At 42.4% G+C, this 19,068-nt stretch overlaps 1 protein-coding gene across 1 annotated transcript in view; it reads left to right on the forward strand.

Annotated features, from left to right (window-relative positions):
• cux2b (cut-like homeobox 2b) overlaps window positions 1-19,068 on the forward strand; it is a 134,136-nt gene that overhangs the window by 60,210 nt on the left and 54,858 nt on the right. Inside the window, exons 2-3 of the mRNA XM_016661065.1 lie at window positions 3,590-3,700; window positions 6,646-6,693. Coding sequence (XP_016516551.1) covers window positions 3,590-3,700; window positions 6,646-6,693 — 159 coding nt within the window. The remainder of the gene's footprint in view (window positions 1-3,589; window positions 3,701-6,645; window positions 6,694-19,068) is intronic.

A 19,068-nucleotide genomic window follows, 5' to 3' on the forward strand; every position in this document is an offset into this window, starting at 1 on the left:
ACTCAGAGAATTCGTGATTCCTCTGCATGTTTAGCTGATTATTATTGCGTATTGCTCTGTCATATGTACCATACATCTGGAATCTCAGAGTTTTGAGGACTGTACCACAGAACTTTTCCACCTTGCCAAAAAAAAAAAAACAAAAAAAAAAAAAAAACATGACAGCTTGGCTTATCAAGGGATAAAGTTGTGTATGCTACAATATTCAGTCCTTAGGAAGGCAATGGTGGGATGTTGTTCGTTCACCTAATGCAGTTCATCCGTCTACACCATTGACATGCACGGAATATATGCAATGGTATGATGGGGTGTTATCCTCTGTGGTTAATTGGTAATTTATCCAGGCTTTTGGGGTTTCCTGAGGATAGAAATAATATCGGATAATTGAGACTTTGGGTTTCACATTCCAGGCTATTAGTCAGACACAATGGAAAAGTCTAATATAAATCTAGATTGTCATAACATGATTGTTGTTTTGCCGACTTATTTCACTCAACTGCAGCCCATCTGTACAGTTTCTACTTTTAAGCTTTACAGTTCTGGGTATTATAATTTCATTTACACGTTTTCAGTTTCATAGCCAAGAAGTCTAATGCAACACATTGATCCAATCTACTTATGTTTGAACAAATTAGTTCTGTTACAGGATAAATCAGGTAATCGGGTATTCTCGATTTTTCCCTGTCATTAAGTCACTGAAAGACCAAAGCTGACTGATCCTGCAAGTACCTACTTTGTCTGTCTCACTGTTTTATATCCTAATATCCCTTCAAGAGCAGTAAAAACTCCCCTAGCACCTAAAAGTAATTTTCTATATTTCTGAAATACACAGGTGAATTTTCCATTTCAGTTCTAGCACTCAACTTGTTAGAATATTTTGAGACACTTTGTGGAAATGTATCAAGATACTCTAGTCTCTACATTTTGCTTTGCTGCCTTGAATACCACTTCTCTTTGTAGAGCTAGGCGAGGAACCATCTTTATGTCGTCTCAGCTCAGGTTGTGCTTGTTTTTTCCTCTTGTGTGCAGTACAGAAAAGGTGAGAGCACAGGGAAAGAAGTGGAAAGGTGAAGATCCATTGCATTCTCTTGCTGAATGCTAATCCCCCATCTCATAGTTTAAGAACTGAGAGATGAGCCCAACCTATTTTCACAAATGCAACCAAAGCAGCAAATGATGTACAAAGTGACCAATCCAAAGAAGTACTGCAAAGCAGGATTAATGGCTAATCACGACAGATGAGATGTCAGAGTTTTAGTGTCACATGTGGCTGGGATAAGTCAAGAAGTCCCAAACTTTCAGGGGCTGTTTTTTAACCTGACTGGTTCCTGCCACCATGGTACGAGTCCGTCATGCAGTATCTATTTTTTCCCTTGTTAATATTACATGCGGCTCAAAATGGGTGTATTGATTCTCCAAAATCCTTAGATTGTGTGTTGCACTTTAAAATTAAATAAACAAACTAAAAAAAAAAGATCTGAAATTATAGTTCATTCCAGATGTTGCATATATTCAGTTAATTTGGTTAATGAATGAAGCCGATGAATGTTGAAGTTTCAATAAAAGTTTATTTTGTTTTCCTCGTAAGTGCAGCAAGTGTTTTTGTAATAAAAGCTGTATGTACATGAGATCTATTTTTAGATAACCTGGAAAGACTATGACGGTGTCTTTGTGTGGAAAAATTGTGCTGGATGGAGCTAGCGCTGTGGGACCTAGCATTTGTCGTTGTCGTCCTGTATTTTTACAAGAAGACGACTTCTTCCTGTGAAAATGCAAGAACAACAACTTAAGGGTGCATTACCACCACCTTCTACATTGACCAGATGTTATAGTACGACAATATTCTTTCCAAAATACCAGTTTTTTGTTAAAGAAACTAAAAATGCTGGAAAATACAGCAACCTAGCATTCGTCATCTACCCAGAATGCATCGTAAACAAGATGGCAACGTCCGTGTGACATTTTATTTAAGTGTATAAAAACTAAGCAGTCTACAATTTTTTAACTGTATTTTTTTTCACATATAAAATCAATGTTATTTAAATTAACTACTGTTACAAAGGGCCCATAAATTTCTACCACTGACAACAAAAAAGCTTGTAGAAAATTACCCAGTTTTTTTCAAACATGAAGAATAGTTTTTCAGCACGTCTTACTTTTTGCCACTGCGCTTATCTTCACTTTAGCCGTTGTCTGCTCTGCCTGTTCAGGGACTTGAACCGGCAGCCCTTCAATTAGCGGCTGCTTCTCTGACCGGCAGACTTTCGCCATCCCACGAGGCCCCCGCTCCGCCCCGCCGTTAAAAGTTTCATCCTTCCATTTCCTTCTCTTATTTTGCTTTGCGAGATGATTTATTAAACCGCCTTTAACTAAGACTGCAGATTAATTAAAACACAGTCAATTTAATTTCCCAGCGTCATATATGAATTTGCAGTGGTAATTGAATCCCCTACCCTACTTTCTTCTATTTTAGCCAAGCAGTTACAAAAGAGGCTCCTCATCAATTACTGATAATCGCAGTCGGAACGAAGCCGGGGTCCAATATCCAGTTGTCTATGCTATTCCTGCTTTCAGCACAGAAAAGCAGAGTTGGAATGTTTTCCTTTTTTTTTTTTTTTTTTTTTCCGTTTGCTGAAAGGGCCAGGAATTGGACGACCGATCAATAATATCGGATTTGCGGACAGAGTGCTGAGCAGCTGAGTCCAGCATGAATGTGAGGTTCTGATGAAGGACCCGCCACGCAGACGGCTTTGAATGGCGGATCACACGCGTTGCCGGGGTGGAGCTCCGATTTGCCATAACACAGAGATGTAAACAAGCAATGTGCTGGAGCATTAATGGAATAGCGATCAGGGCTGCTGCTGCTGCTGCTGCTGCTGCTGCTGCTGCTGCGGCAGAAGGGTCATTTGGTTAAATCCATGGAGGCTGTTGTCATGTATTGGAAATCGATGCAGGATCAATATAAGGATTGGTGCAGGTTGGAGGGAGAGGGGGGATGGGAAAGAGACTGGAAATAGACTCAAAAGCTGTGGTGATTACAGCAGAAACCCAACCCGGTGCCTTCCACAGTCTGGTCTGGGCTGATTTTATAAAACAATGTTTTATTTCAGGAGGAAGCTGTGTGTTGGTAAGGGTGTTTGTCAGGTTATTGGGTCTCTACACGCGACTCGTCCGCCTCCTCCCTCTCTCTCTCTCTCTCTCTCTCTCTGTGTCTCTGGCCCCCTCCCTCTCGTCCCACTTGCTCACTGGCGCTCTATAGCCGTTGCAAGCATATCGATTATTTCAAATACTGATTATCTAAAAGGCCTTCTGCTACTGTAGGCATTGGATTTATTTTGGCTTAATTATTTATGGGCCAGGGCTAGCTGTAAGTATTACTGCTGTGAGATCATGAAGGATTACATTGTTAATATTCAGCAGTGTGTATTTTTATTTATGTAAACTCTCTAAGCTGTGTGCCGGATGAGCTTCGACAGGCCACGTAAAACGGAAAAAGAGAAGAAAAAAAAAGTGTGGAAGTGTGGCGCCTCTTCACTCTTCTTCTTCTCCCCCCTCAACGTTTCTCTTTTCTGTTTTCGTGCTCTTGCAGAGGGAGCTGAACTCTGTCGCGTCTGAGCTGGCCAGTCGGCAGGAGGAGAGCGAACATTCCCACAAGCACCTGGTGGAGCTGAGCAGGGAGTTCAAGAGAAATGTCCCTGAGGTGAGTCTAGCACCCTGCCCCCCATTATCTCAGCCAGGATGTGTCATTTTCCTCATCTTCACCTCAGCAGGTACCGGCTGCCTACTTCAGGTGGTGCAACTTAAGCCCCCGCGTGCGCTTATCAATGGGGAATTATCTCTGGCTTTTGGAAAAATCTGCATTAAAGAGCCGTACGTTGGGAGCGCGGATACTTCACAAATAGTCACCGGATAACTCCTGACATTAAGATTTGGATGCTGAGGCCTTGCATTAGCCTCCATCTTTGACTGACAAATTGTGATTTAACTCCAAATCATAAGCAGCAGTTAATGAAAAAGTTACCTTGCTGTCTGACCTGGGGATGCACCGATCCAGCTTTTTCTTTTTCGATACTGATATCCAAGGATCGGTCAGTACTGATCCAAAACAGAAAAACAGTTCTGATTTGGCTTAAAATTTTTCTTATTTTAAACACAGACACAAATGTACTGAATTGCAAATTTATTCGATAACTCTGCACCAGTACAGCTCACTTAAATACACCAACAGCTTCACAAGCTTGGACAATCATGGAAAAACAACTTAAATTTGTTCAGTCAGTGCAATTAGGAGAAGAACAGCCACCATAAAATAAATAAGAAACTGACAAAAACAAAAGGTTGACCATCTTGTCAAACATGCAAACATTGTCGCAGATACTCGATCTAGAATCTTTTTCAATATTGGGCCCGATGTCATCAACGTTGGATGCCGATCCAACATTAATGTCAGATTTCTACTGGGGGTATTTTTGAAATTTCTTCAGCTGAAACAAATGCGAATTTGCAGTAAGTGGCAAACTATCCTGAATCTAAGGGAAAACGAAATCCCTTCTACACCTACCATCGCACATGTTTCATTAAATTACATCTTTTTGTTCTGTGCCTAAGCGGTAAAAAGAATAGATGCAGCTATCGTAAAATTTAGTGTTTTCAGACTTTAATGATCAGTTTGAAAGCTCTGCTTAGAAGTAGGTAAAAAATATTTTATTATTATCTTTTTCATAAAGTTTTCAGCTAAACTTTAATATTTCATTTTTATGCCAACACAAGAGGCTTTGAATTTGACTTCACTCACAATTAAATCACAAAAAATGTGTATCTGTTAGAAGCTAGAACAAGCAGACTTTTACTGTAAATGTTGACTTCATTGGTTATGTACTAAAGAGCATTAGGGCCACTAATTAAAAAATAAATAATTAAAAAAACAATTCTGACTTTTTTCTCAGAAGTCAGACTTAAATCGTATTAGATTTAAAGTCAGAAGCAGTGTAGATCAATCCAGGTTTATCTGGTCCATATATCAGGATTTCAAATATATACGGTGGTGGTTTCTGGTACTGGTTTGCTCAGTTTAAGTTTTTAGACACTGAACTACCTGCTAAGTCCAGACTTATTAAAAAGAATGAAATAACCCTTTGTTGCTAGTTTAGCACCAAATTAGAGCTCCGAGGACATGCTCATTGTTTGCCGCTAACGGCTAATTGTTAGTGGCTAATACAGTCAAGTCATTCACTTTTATTTTCGCAGTGGATGTTACTGTTACTCTTTCGCAATTACCTCGTTCTGGTGAGTGGCAAAAATGCTGCATCATAAACATTTTAAATATGCCCAGTTAGCAGTGTCTTTTAGCTTTCTTTGTCTCAGACATGGATAAAGCAGGACATCAAGACTGAAGAACTCACCTTTTTACCCAGGGATAATGTTAGCTTAGACTTACAGGAACAGCAACCGAGTTCTGAAATTGAAAATGTGTAGCATTTATTGGCACCTTGTAGTAAAACTGAAGATGCCAAATACTTTTCACTCTTGTATCACAACAAATTGCTCCTAAACTAGTGGTCAAGACAACCTGTCGAGAATAATGCAATCATCAGAAACAAATATTAGCTTAATTCGTTTACTTCATTCCACACTAACCTTATTTGGGTTTTTACTGCTTTTCAGCCCCATGTTTTCCTTTGGGCACCAAACCTACATCTAAATGCTTTGTTTGATGGTAGATAAAATAAAAAAAACATTTTGGCAAACGGATCAGTTACTGAATTGAGCTGTTACTATGCAGGTGTATTAAAGCAAGAGGTTCTGTTACAAGCAAAATAACAACGTGTCAGCTAGTTTAGTCAGTTGTCAGATCAGAAGCTGATAACCCAGCTGACTGTAATGTCAGTTTGCATTAGGAAAACTAAAATGTCATTATTGTTCTGCATACAGTGCTCACACCTGCTGAGATGCCATCTGCGCATCAACTTTTTGTTTTCTCTGCCTTACAGTAAGACTTGTCACTTTTGTTCCGTCTTACTTTTTAAGGAAAAAAAAGAAACAAAAAAACGGCTTGCCTAAACTAAGTGCAGTGAAAGCTAAATCTATGCATGGTACAGATATGATTTTGTCCTTTTTCATCATCATTTTCTTTGAAATAATCATCTATTGACATTTGGCTGAAGTCAAAGAGAATATTTTTATGTTTTATAAATGAACCCTGAGGCTATTTGCCGTGCCGCCTGCCTATCTCTGCGCGGAGCCGGAATCCTGTCGGTATAATGCAGGCGTTTAAGACGGGATCAGGCTGTCACCACTGGCAGCACAATCCCCTTACCTGCAGCTGTGAGAGCTTGCACGAGTCAGGATTTCTGAGCTCTAAATCAAGCTATTGGAAAGCCCCACTTTTCCAACATGCCCACCCAAACCCTTTTCAGTTTTACCACTAATACCCTCCGCCCTACGAAACTACAGACATCGCCGGGACCTTAGAGGTGTTTTAGACTTTCTTAGCAAGCTGTTTGTGCCTCCCAGGGGCCAGTCTGATTCCTGAACAGGTGGAGCATCTGCACCGTAAAATCTGCTGAGACAGAGTTTCCTTTTTTTGTGTTTGCGTGTGTGTGTGTGTGTGTGTGTGTGTGTGTGTGTGCGTGCGTGCGTGCATAGGAGGTCCGGGAGATGGTGGCACCTGTTCTCAAGAGTTTCCAGGCGCAGGTGAGTCACATGTCTCTGCTTGGATTACACACACTGCAGAGTGGAGAGACCACTAAGTAGTAGTTATTGACGACTTCCAACGTTTCCGTCCCACAAATATCAGTCGAAGGAGACTCTCCTGTTGGACGCTGTGCGAACATTGACCAGAAACAGACCGTGGCGCTCCTTCAGCGAGTGATTTGATAGATAGAGGGAGAAATCCATGGCGTACTTTGCGTGTTGCTGCTCATCTAGTGCGTATTGACTGATGCCTTTTCTGTCAAAGTGAAGTAGCATCTATCTGCCATTAGATGATCAGATATCTGGCTTCTCATATTTTCTTGGCTGAGACAAGCCCTCATTTCCTGTTGAGATGGTGCATTCGCCGTGCCCCCCCCTCTGACGTCGCCATATTGAAAAAGTCATCCGATACCTACGAAGACTGTGCTCCAGCCATTAAACCAAGGTCATAAATCACATTTGCGAGCCGCGTTATGGTCCGCAAAGCAGAGGCTTATGGAAATGATACCACAAATATGTTTCCAGTCTCGTTTCCTAACTCCCCCTCCGCCCCACCACCACCTCTAAACTCCCGCTCAGCGCCAACCTGAAAGCCCTATCATCTGTAAACATGAGAACACTCAGCATGGATTGTTCAGATCTCTTGGAAGTGATTATTGGCAGCTCCTTTTTAATGCGTTCTAATTGACTGTGCCCGAGCCGCCCCGTTCCCGAGCGGCGGCCGTCGTGGTCCACACCACGCTCTCCTGCCACGGCTCTGTGGCTCATTTCTGTGCTAACTCAATTACTCCCGACTGTAAAGTTGCAGAAATATGTGAATCAAGCCGTCCATGTCTTTATTGCGCAAACGGGAACCCAGAGGATTAATTTGAACACCACTGATGTCTGACAACTGGGATTTGAGAGATGCCTTATAGTAGATAAAATAGATGGCTGATAATGAGCAATGATTTTTATTTATTTATTTATTTATTTATTTATTTATTTCCCCCCTTATCTTCTGTTTTGCTGCAGGCCTCTCTGGGTACCTCTTGGTCTCTCTTGTGTAACTTGATAAGTGCACACGCAGGCTGAGGAGACACTCATGTACTAGACTGTACAGATGAGAAGTTCCTGTACAATTATCATTGGGACCAATCAGTCATTTCGGGGGGTTTTATAAGCTTGAGTTTTTCTATGCAGGCTGGTAACAAAGCAAACATCAACAGTTCTTAAAAATGAGAAAAGATTACATGAGTTTGAACTGTAAATTACAGGTGTGCTACCACTGACACTTGGTTGATGCATTGAAACCACACAGTTTAGTCAAATTGTAGCATCTTTTTGGTAGATCCTGTGGTTTCCTGGTTTATGTCCCTCTTTAAGAGTATTCCATAGATTTTGGGTCAGAACCAAACAAGGTACATGATATAAGATGACTATATCCATTAAAAACTATTGGGATGTGATTATTATTATCCTCTATTGTGTACAAATTTCAGCAAACTTGTTGATTTGAGTTGAAGCTAATCCTCCGTCTGAATTATTTCATCTACCTCAACAACGCTGGCAGTGAAACGGAACCTTAGCATGACGCTACCACCACCATGCTTCAAATAATGAGTTTTCTTTGGTAATATTTTTATTCTGATGATTATCTGATTGATTGGCTAAAAGATGTAAATAAACAAACAATTCCATTTCTTTTTAAAACAAACATTTCATTGCATAAAATGCAATAGCGAACATCGTTCTTTTAGTTTATGTAGTTGCAAAGGATGCATCTTCAGCTAAAATTTACTTCTAACTTCTACATGTTAGCAGTATGTTTTGGCCTAGTTATTGCTCTGAGTGTTTTGTTCTTTCAGCAAATGTCCCTTTTTTTAGTCTGTATACTCTGGGTAATGAATACTGAATTAGTTGACAATTGTTTCAATAATCGATTCATCGTGATTAATCGTTTCAGCCCTACTAGATTATAGAAAATGTACACTAAATTCAAAGTTCAGCATCTAATGTTACTTCATGAAAACCGTGTTTGTTTGTGTATATTTCTTTTTCCAAGACGGAGAAGGAGCCGTTTAACATTCACGTTTTGCGACACGTACGGTTTTGGGTCAGGGGGGGTGACGCCTGCCACATGGCGCACCACAACACTGTAATCCTCTGGTGTTTTCTGATACACTTTGACCTTATTGGTAATGTCAAACAGCTTGCAGAGGCTTGTGAACTTTACCCAGCAGTAGTCTGCACGACCTCAGCGTGAGCGCTGGGACCTCGACCTGCTGCTGCCGAGGGGGCGAGTGTGAAGAGGAGGCTGGAGTTGGACAGGTTGCGTGGTTGGGAGTAGGCTAACGCTCCCCCGCAGCTGCGCCGTACAGGTGTGTGTGTGTGTGTGTGTGTGTGTGTGTGTGTGTGGATACATATGTGTGAGAACAAACTGGGTCCTCGCTTCTCCGTCAACCCCTCCTCCTCAGCCTGGGTTCGGAGGCCCAGAGGAGCGCCTCGTGGTATTTGGACCCTCATCATGCCACTTCTAAAGGAGAAGTCGGCTCCTTTGAAGTGTTCGCAACATGACAGGTTCCCTTTCTTTCCTTTTTTTTTTTTATTTCAGCGTCCCCCACCCACTTTTTCTCTCTTCTCCCGTTCAATCTTGCCTTCTAATTATCACTAACCAGGCGACTGATTAGAAACACGTTGCCGACCTAGTTTTTCCGCCGAGCAGGAGGAGGAGAAAGGGTTAATCCCAGAGCTGGTGGCTGTCATTGGTCGCTTCCCTCCTTCTTCTCCTCTTTTTTTTCGTTCCGCTCTCCTCTTTTCTTTCCCTGGAAGTTTGCTAATGAGGTCCCGTCAGAGCTGAGGAGAGGTGTTAATTTGGCCTTGTGAAGTAGGAAGGAGATTAAGGACAGTGAGGAGCTGAGTTTACGGCTTAAAATACACCGCTGTCCTTATTAATCCACGGGGCCCCTGAGAGACCGGAGTTTTTGGTTTTATAATGAACACTGTCTTATAATGAAGGTGATTTTAATAAAAATTTACAGAGCGGAAGTGGAGTTGGTACATGTCTCTGTGGTCCTGGGCACACCTTTGGGGCCGAGGGATGTGACGGTTATTTCTCAAATAACCGGCCGCGGGAGAGCTGGCGCCCATCGGACCTCGCTCGTTTGCGGAACTAGAGCTCAGACTTCTTCTCTGTGCCCGCTGAACGCACACCAAGCAGCCTCGCCAAAGACTTTGTGGGTTTCTCGATGCAATTTACACCTCCCTCTCACTTTGGCGGGTAAAAACTCCCCTCAGGATAAACCTTTAGTCGAGACAGATTGGAGAAAAAGAAAGAACAGTGACGGATTTCTTTTTGCGTTTCTTCCAACGAGGCAGATTCCGCCTCGCATCCGGAGCGCCGGGGCCCAAATTAACAAGTCATTCTATTTTTCTCCTCTCCTCTTGATGTCGTTTGGTGCTCTCAGAATAAGAAAACAGCAGTATGGTTCCCTAATTACTGAAACTTGCTTTACAATGATAATCCGTGGAGTAATTTAGCGTGCACAATGAGAGCCGCGGTGCTTGCGCAGATGGAGATTCTGATAAATAGTTTGTAACGTGTAATTAGCAGCTCTGCCGGTTACATACCATTAACCCCTTAAGCTCAGGAATCATTATTGGGCCTCATTATCAAGCAGCAAGGTACGATCGAGCTGACTAGACATCAAAAACATCAAACAGCTATTAAAGCACAGCGAACCGGGGGCCGGTGGACACCTGTTTACGAGTCTAACTGTGCCATTCTTTCCCCTGAGGTTGAGGAGGGATGGTGTGAGGTTAGATATTGTTTTTTATGTTGTTGTTTTTGCAGTTGTTGCTCATTCTCTTTGAGAGCATGAGGGGCATTTTGAAGATGCAGCAGCTTTTCTTTTCTCCTCAAAACTAAATTACCTACCAGAAAATGGCAGCGTAGTTTCATCTGATTTCATACTCAAAAACATGTCTACTTGTATGAGTTGCACTGATGAAATTGTAGCCAATTTTTGACCTTTGATTTTTGAAAATGTTTGACGTGCCGTTACAGACTTAATGTCCACTTTATTGGGTACACCCAGCAGGACGGATCCCCCTCATGGCATAGATTCAACATGCTGTCAGAACGATTCCTCTGAGGCTTTGGATGTGAATTTTCCATTCTACTGCATCTCAAACTTTTATTGTGAAAGAAAGCAGATGGAGCTGATTTTAGCTTCATTTACATGGTGGCTTATCATGACTTCAGACGATGGGTAGATGGGTGGCCCTGAAGGGACACACATGCAGACTAAAGGGCTCTGTCTGGTCGAGCTGAACTGCCAGAATCGGTTCTCGTTGCCGCAGTTGATGAAAATCGCATCATCTTGTTCTTTGCCTCATGTCGTCTGCCCCTCTTCACCCTCTTCTCCATGCCAACCTATTGTGTGTTCATAGCTGTGTTTATTTATGTAGAAAACAGCATCATTTCCAGTAGTCGCCATTCTGAATGTATGCGCAAAGTAGGACGGATCGTCAGGTAGCGCAGATAGTCAGGACTCTTTTTTTTTTTTCTGTCAGAGAGCAGATTTTGAGGAGCAATACGAGGGAAGTACTGAAATATTAAACTCCCCCTGCTCAGTTCTGGTCCGATGCAGAAGGAGAACGGATCACCGACGCCGTCCATCCTTTCTTCTTTTTTTCTTCTTTTCCAATAACGTGAAAAGTAAAATTAGATTTTCCAGCCAGTCAATTATCATTTCCTCCTTCTCCAAACTTGTGTACTCCTATTAGTCATTCTTCTCTGCCATGATCGCTGTTTGGTGTGCTGTTGTAAATCACACATGGCAAAACACCGTTACGTTATTGAGGCGGGAGGGAGAGCTGGGCTTGGTGCATCTTATAGACCGTGAAAGGTCTGTGCGAAAGCGAACATCCGAAAACCACGTGACTTTGATCCGACCATGTGTGCCCCTTTAGTTAGGTTGGTTGTTACTAAAAGGCCCAAAGTTTACTGAGAAAATATTTCACACATTGCTGCGTTAGCAGCAGTCTAAATCATTGGTGCAAGGCCATTTGGATCCATGCTGTCGTGTTGCTCATATCAAATTCTGATCCTATCATCTTCGTGTTTCTACTGAAATTGAGTCGTGGAGAGTCAACGGATCCTGTGTAAATTGTAGCGTCTGTTTTCTGTTCTTCACTGACAGGAGTGGCATCTGTGTTGACTTCTGTTGCTTTACCTCCTCTCCTTCAAAGATGTGTTCATATTTCACATACCTCGCACCTACAAGTGTTTATTCAGAGTACTGTCAGCTTTCAGTCATCTTGAACCAGAGTGCTTATTCTTCTCTGACACTGACGAGCCATTTTGGTCATTTTGGTTGCCACTCACTGAAGGGTTTTTTTTCTTTTTCTTTTTCGGGGCGTTCACTGTAAACATGAGCAACGATGGTGTGTGAAAACCCAGATCAGCATTTTCTGAAATGCCTGTCCAGAACCAACAATCAAGGCACATTCAAAGCAACTTAACACCCCGTTTCTCCATATTGATGCTCAATTTGAACTTTGGCAAGTCATATACACAATGTTTAGATCCTTGAACTCACTGAGTTGCAGTTGAATATGTGTACCAGTGGGTCTACGTCCCAGCATTAAAATACATATCATTTTTAGTTCACAGAGGTGACGTCACACTGTGTGTGTTCATACAACAGAAGATTGTGTAAAATAACATCTCGAGTGACTTTAAACGAAGATACGATTTGCACATTACATTTTAAAGATTGTGTTTTCACTTTTGTAATGCAATAAGTACAAAATGGTGACGTAGCAACCATCAAAGCCTAGCTTACAGCTGCAACAGCGTGGCAAACAGGGAACACGCCTTTGCAAAAAAAATAAAAATAAATAAAAAATACAGCTTTGTCTTAGTTGCTTCTACTTTTTGTCTTTCATTCGATTTCATTTTCATGCATTTTACTGAAATATTTCATTTTAAATCTTCCTCCAGTAACAACTTCCACACAGTGGCATCCACCAGGATGTCACTACAACCTGGTAGCACTTTGCAAAAAATCTTTGTCTTAATGATCAAAAACATCTCCAAACTTCTGTGGTCAAACGTAGCGTATTTGACCTGTGTGGAGGAGTCTGTGTTGAAGTGCCGGAGATCTTTTTCCACAGTGACTCACCCGGAGCTCGATTTCCACGCCAGGAGGTAGACGAGCTCCATCTTTGATGATCCATCGAGGGGCGAACAGTTCTTCCTCTTTTTTTGATTAATTCCTGAAGGAAATGATAATTTCTCTTGAATGTATGAATATGTTATGAATAGTGGAATGAATCAAAGAGTAAAGGATGATAATTAATTACAGCGCCATGATAAAAGGCTGTGGGTGTTATGACGCAAGCTTCCTCCGTGTCATTATGAGAGGCTCCGTAATTACCTTTCTGCACGAGCCAGCGCTCCTGGCAGTGCTGGCGGTGTGAGAGTGCCGCTCACTGAGTGAGTCTAACGGTCATAAAGCTTTTCCCTGCCTAATTGTCTGAGGGACTCTATGGCACTTTCATAGATGAGGGACTGCACCGTTAGGAAAAATGCTTGGCGGCACTACAGCTTTTCCAGCTCAATGAAGACAGATCTTCATCACGGGCTAAACCTTGGGCTTATTAGGTACAGATTGCCTGAGCGGATGGCTAACTTGGGAAGGTGGTGTCAGAATGAGTGAGCAGCACATTCATACAGTCTGATACAGTTTTAAAAGGCAAGCTAGTGTTGATTTCTCAGTACATCATACATTATAGACTCGTAATTCTGTGGCAGTAAACCAGATCCCTACCTTGGAATTGGCTCAGAATACTCCCTTTGCGTTATTATTCATGCCCTACCTTATGTAAGGGGCATTTACGACACTATCCCTACTGTCACTCCCACTCTCACATCGTCTCCCCCCCCGGCTGCCACTAGACTGCTCCGCACTGGGCTGACGAAGTATCTCTAATGTCTGTCTGCTGCTCCACTGTCAGGCTCATTGAGCAGCAGGCCAGGCCCAGGATCTCCTGGCCATTACCAATTCAAGGCACGTCCGGGCCTCCAGCCTATTGTGGGGAACATAATGGGCTCTGGGGCCATGTAAACCACTGGCTTTCTGCTCCAGGTTTATCACTTGTGTCCTCTTCATACTAAGAGCAGCGAATGAAGGTGAGAGGCAGGAAGGTAGAAGTGAGGAGAGAGAGAGACGTAGCGGAGGGGGACAGATGCAGGGGGTTCGTAGGAGTGTAATTGGACATTAGATAATACCTTCCTTGAGGCTCTTATGTCTCCTGCCTCTCCAGAGGTTTTTCACTTCAGTGCAGCAAAGCTTCTTTGACCCACACTTAAAGCACTTCTTTTCATATACTGTTTATACACCTTCATTACTGTAAGGTTTATGTGCTATTCATTGAAGTTAATCAAAGTTAAATATAATATCCAATATATTCTGGACCATGTTGTGTCCATCTTCCCACTGCACCATGAAGCCCAGGGTGACAAATAATTGATCTGCACACACGTTTCCAGTCTCATTCAGATTTGCACACACACACACACACACACACACACACAGACAAACATTGTCTTTCTATCTTCACAAGGACTTTGCATTGACTTCCACTACAAACATTGTCTTTCTATCTTCACAAGGACTTTGCATTGACTTCCACTCTATTTTCATTCATTCCTATAGCCTGATCTTTACTACACCTAACCATTACTAGTACATGACTAATCCTAACCTAAAGTCAGTTCACATTTTATGGGGAGCGACGAACAACAGCAGCAGCACCACAGTTTCCGTAAACTGTGGTGGCCCAACACTACAGTGACCGCACCAGCGGTGACGACGAAAATTGAACATTTTTCAACTTGTGTCGCGTCGCTTGCCCATGCATTAACAAAATTTCACAGCCACATATTTCGCTGGCTGGTTGTGCTGGAGGATGGCATAGGATTGTAGCTTCGCTGCACAAGTTCCATAGAAAATGAACAGAGAGGGAGCGACGTCGCCTTGATACTTGAAACATTCAGCTGGAGTCTAATGAAGTAGTTTTCCTCTCAGTTTTGACCCAAGATAGTGGATCTTGCAACATATTTCATTCTGTTTCATTTGATCTTAATGTTCCAGTTAATATGTGACTCGCAACGAAAACTTACAGAAAAAGGTGTTTTCCTGCCTTATGAGCTTATCCTTTTCCCTGAACGTCATTTGAATATATTGAGTAATGTTTCAGCCATGTAAAGCAGGTTTTATGGCCCAGACAGACAGGAAGGTCCAGCAGCCAATTGGCTCTTTTTAACCGCAAATGTCATTGTAAAAAAAAAAAAAAGAAAAAAAAAAGGACTCAATAAAATAATCTGCATGGCCTAAGATTCAGTTTTGCAAGTAGTGTGCACAAAAATAGGCCGTGACTTTTTTAAAGGTGGGAAAATCAAATTAGTCATTTAGCTGAGGGTGAACTAGACTTAAAATCAAACAGAAGTACGAGAATCCAACCCTGGGGTTCCCACTCCTTCACTGCATCCCCAGCTTTTACGAAACGGTGATGGAGATAGCATGACACTTTTCTGCAGACTGTCTCAATGTTGCAATTGTCATAAAAAAGTCTTTAGCCTTTTAACAGTCTTATTTTAATAGATATTTAGTGAAGAATCGCACAAATGTACATAATTCTTTTCCGCGTCAAATAAACGGTCCTCAAAGTCTCCCTTGGATACAAAAAAATGGATAGTGGAAGTGGATCAGCTAAACCCAAAGCTAAAGCCATTAGCTTTAGCCCAGTTAAAGCTAAAGCCATTGCTGCCTGAGTGCGGATTTCTGCATGTAGTACATTAACAAACTTCTGACCAATCACACAACACTTCGCACAGAGCTCCGTGAAAATGGTTTGACTCGGGTCTAGGTGTCGATTTCGGCTGGTGGATGCCTCTCTGAGAACAAAATGACACAATATTAGCTGCAGATGTCAGTAATTGTTCGCAATTCGAATGTCAAATGGTACAATTTGACATTTCGAAAATAGATTTGCATAATGGAAACATGGCAATTTAGTAAAAATGTTTTCGCAGCATGTTTATTTTGCAAAACAGCAATAGAAGTAATTTTTAGCATGGCACGAGTCACAACATCAACAACCAAATGTTACCACTGGTGCAAACCATACAGAAGATAACGACAGGAAGTAGATTGAGGATCATAATGGGGCATGTTGTCTAAGGACTTATTTCAGAAACAAACTTATTCACAAGTGATTTTAATTGCATTTCTTACTTAATGGAAACTCCAAAATTGCAAAAGTGTGGGGCTTTTTTTTCCGATATTCGGAATATCAACTAAGTTTTGTGTATATTTGTAATGAAAATGCTGCCAGTGTGAGTTGATTTCATCACTTTGGATGAAGATTGCTGGAGTCTTTAGTCTTTCTGACTCCATAATAACTCAGGATGGTTTTCTAGCTACAGCCAGTAGACTGTCCATCTTTTTTAAACTGTTGTTGATGTCTACAACTTTAAATTAATTATTTGCTGAAGATTTGTCACATAGCAGGGGCAGTAATTCATGCATTGCTTGAACAAACTCAAAGTGAAAGTCAGTCTCTCAGTTCTTTCTTTGTCTTCCACAAACAGGATTTGTCTTTCTGCTTCCACCTGCAGTATTTGAAAGCATCTTAACATTAAAAAAATATGACCTGAACATTTCTGGAAGGAAAAAAAAAGCCATCAGTCTGTTTTATGAAAGCTCTCCTGCTTAAAAAAAAAAAAAAATCCTAAAATACCATCAATTCAGTAAACGACAGCATAAACAAACCCAGAAGATGGGTGGCAGTGTTTTACCAGTCAGGCTCCATATTTCAGCTCCATGTTGGGCCTTTTTGTACAAGTTGAATCTATCTGACTGCTCCTGTTTGTTTCCTGGCGAGGTGACTGATGGCTGCGATCCCGCCGCGAGCTTTTCACGGCGAGACACCCCCCAAACCCTTCCATCAGCCTTTCCCTCCGTCGGCCTTATCCCTCCTCTGCCGCGCGCCGATCTGACGGGGCGCGTGTGCGTGTTTGTTTTCCTGTCCTGACTGATGCCCTGTCGGAACGTCCCGCCCCGGCGTATTCATCATTACGGATGCGTGTTTAGAGCCAGGGATGTGCACCAGGTAAAGAAGAAGAAGAAATAAGGAGGTGGGTGGGAGATGGGGGGGGGGGGTTATAAATAGGCCCTTGGCGCTCTAGCCATGTGGAATTGATGAGTTTCAGCACATTCTGCTCTGCAGTGCCAGGTTTAATTTCTACCGCCCTGACAGCGCAAACCTCAGAGCCCAGAGACGTCACGCCTGACTGCCACTGCTGTGCAAATGTTAGCCATGTTTGAGGCCCCTCTTCTTAAAGAACCCCTCCCCCCCCGCTGGCACTATAAGAGACAGGCAGATCTCACCAGCATCTTGGAAGACGCTTTTAAGTCCTAGCCGTCACCTGCTCTCGCAGCAACACCAGCAGAGAGGCCGTAGCACCGTTTCCGACATCCTACGAAACCCCTGGCTCAAGTCTGAGCTGCTGGCAAGAGCACAGTCAAATTAGCCAATAAAAAAAACGTGTGAAATCGGTGGCTTGGTGCCGGCGAGGACACGCCAGGAGGAATAAACATCAGGGAAGACTCGCGTGAGGAAGGGAAAAGGCGGAACGAGTTGGGGGGGGTTTGATTTTCAGGCGCAGAGAGAATCGGAGCCGAGCCGGAGAAACGGGCTTTTACGGAGAGAGCAAAGCCGCTCCGCTGAAACACCGGGAGTCAGTCGGCCTCCAATTGAGCCAGTGGCAGCTCGAGTCGCAGGAACATGAGCTCCTGTCAGAGGATACACAGCCCTCACATGCTGAACTGATTTAATTCCCTCCGTTCATCTGCAGCGTGTTACACCCCCCCGCCCCCCAGCCAGCTGCAGCCTGGGAATACCAGCCTTCATTTCACATGATGCTCGGCTGTGAAGTTTAATTTCAGCAAAATCTAAACACGCTAATTAAATATCATAACTTTCTAAAGAAGGCTCTGGTAAAGGTACCTGAAATTTTAATTTAGACTTCAAAAGAGCGAAGACTTTAAAGCAAATCTATTGTTTTTCATTTAGACTTGCAATTTTCTTTTCTCTGCAGTACCGCAGTACGTAGGTTATGATTGATCTGGTAATTAAAATATGCAGAGAGGGGGAAAAAAATATTAGCTGCTCCCTTTTTTTTCCCCCTTTCCCGCTTTTCTTTTTGTTTTAGAAAACAGCCGACACATTTTCCTTCTCTTCTTTTTTTTTTCCAGCGCGGATAATTAAATTTTGCACATTGATGTTCTTTACACAGCATTCATCGGCCTCATTATTTTTCCATTTTCATCTTTCTGCCGAGAGATCGATAGATTGATAAAGTGATGGAGTCTATCTTAAATAATGCAAGCCAGAGAAAAGTTACACTCACTTTGCTGCCGGCTACGTGTTTGAACTTTTATTCTTCTTTCAAATTGTTTTTAATATCCCATGAAGGTAGATCTCACAGTATTACTTGCTGGTATAAAACATTTACTCCAGTTTTTTCTTCTTCTTCTTTTTTTGCTGTCCCTATACAAAAAATAAAAAATAACTTAAAAAAAAAAAAGAATAAAAGATCTCCACTTTTAGTGCGTCTGGGATGATGCTTGTCAAGGCTAATACCCCAAATGATAAAGAAAGTGGCAATTCAAAGAAAGACGGCGTAAAGTAGGCCAATTAGTACCTAGGGAACATTTTGCTAGAAGTGATAGCAGCGCGAAATGTCACATGCACGAACGTTAGGGCCGATTGTTTATAATATGACCTGACAGTTTGGGTCTCTTTAATATGGGATTAACTACAATACTAATTAACATGTGGCTCTATTAAGGCGAGCTCTGCTGCCTGGGAGAGAAGCCGCTCCTCTGATGTCCACCGCATTAAAGCGCTGCTGCTTCTCCACAAATCAAAATGTTTTCACACTCGTAAGAGACCTATTTGTTTTATTCGTGTTATTTCAGAGATGTGACATTTCTGAGTTCACCCCCCCACCCGTTAAAACATCCAAGCCCCCGGATCAGAGCACTCTTCTCCTTTGTCACACATAGATATGTGTTTTAAACTCCCTCTGCAAGGGCTTCGCTGTTTCATCAGAGTCATAATGTGGCCGCAGCGGCCCCTGGAGAGTGTTAAACACATCCTCAATTAAAGCAAAGTAACTTTGCATCTTCTTGTGATTTTGCCGGCAGTCGCTGTAATTGGGTCTCTATGGATTTCGAGGAAGAGCTGTGGTTCTTGCTTTGGAGTGGAGGCCCAGCCCGGCGAGGGGTTGAGGGGCCGGTCAGTGAGGAGGTGGAGGTGGTG

The sequence above is a fragment of the Poecilia formosa genome, unplaced genomic scaffold, assembly GCF_000485575.1.
Source record: "Poecilia formosa unplaced genomic scaffold, Poecilia_formosa-5.1.2 Scaffold309, whole genome shotgun sequence".
Taxonomy (NCBI): Eukaryota; Metazoa; Chordata; class Actinopteri; order Cyprinodontiformes; family Poeciliidae; genus Poecilia; species Poecilia formosa.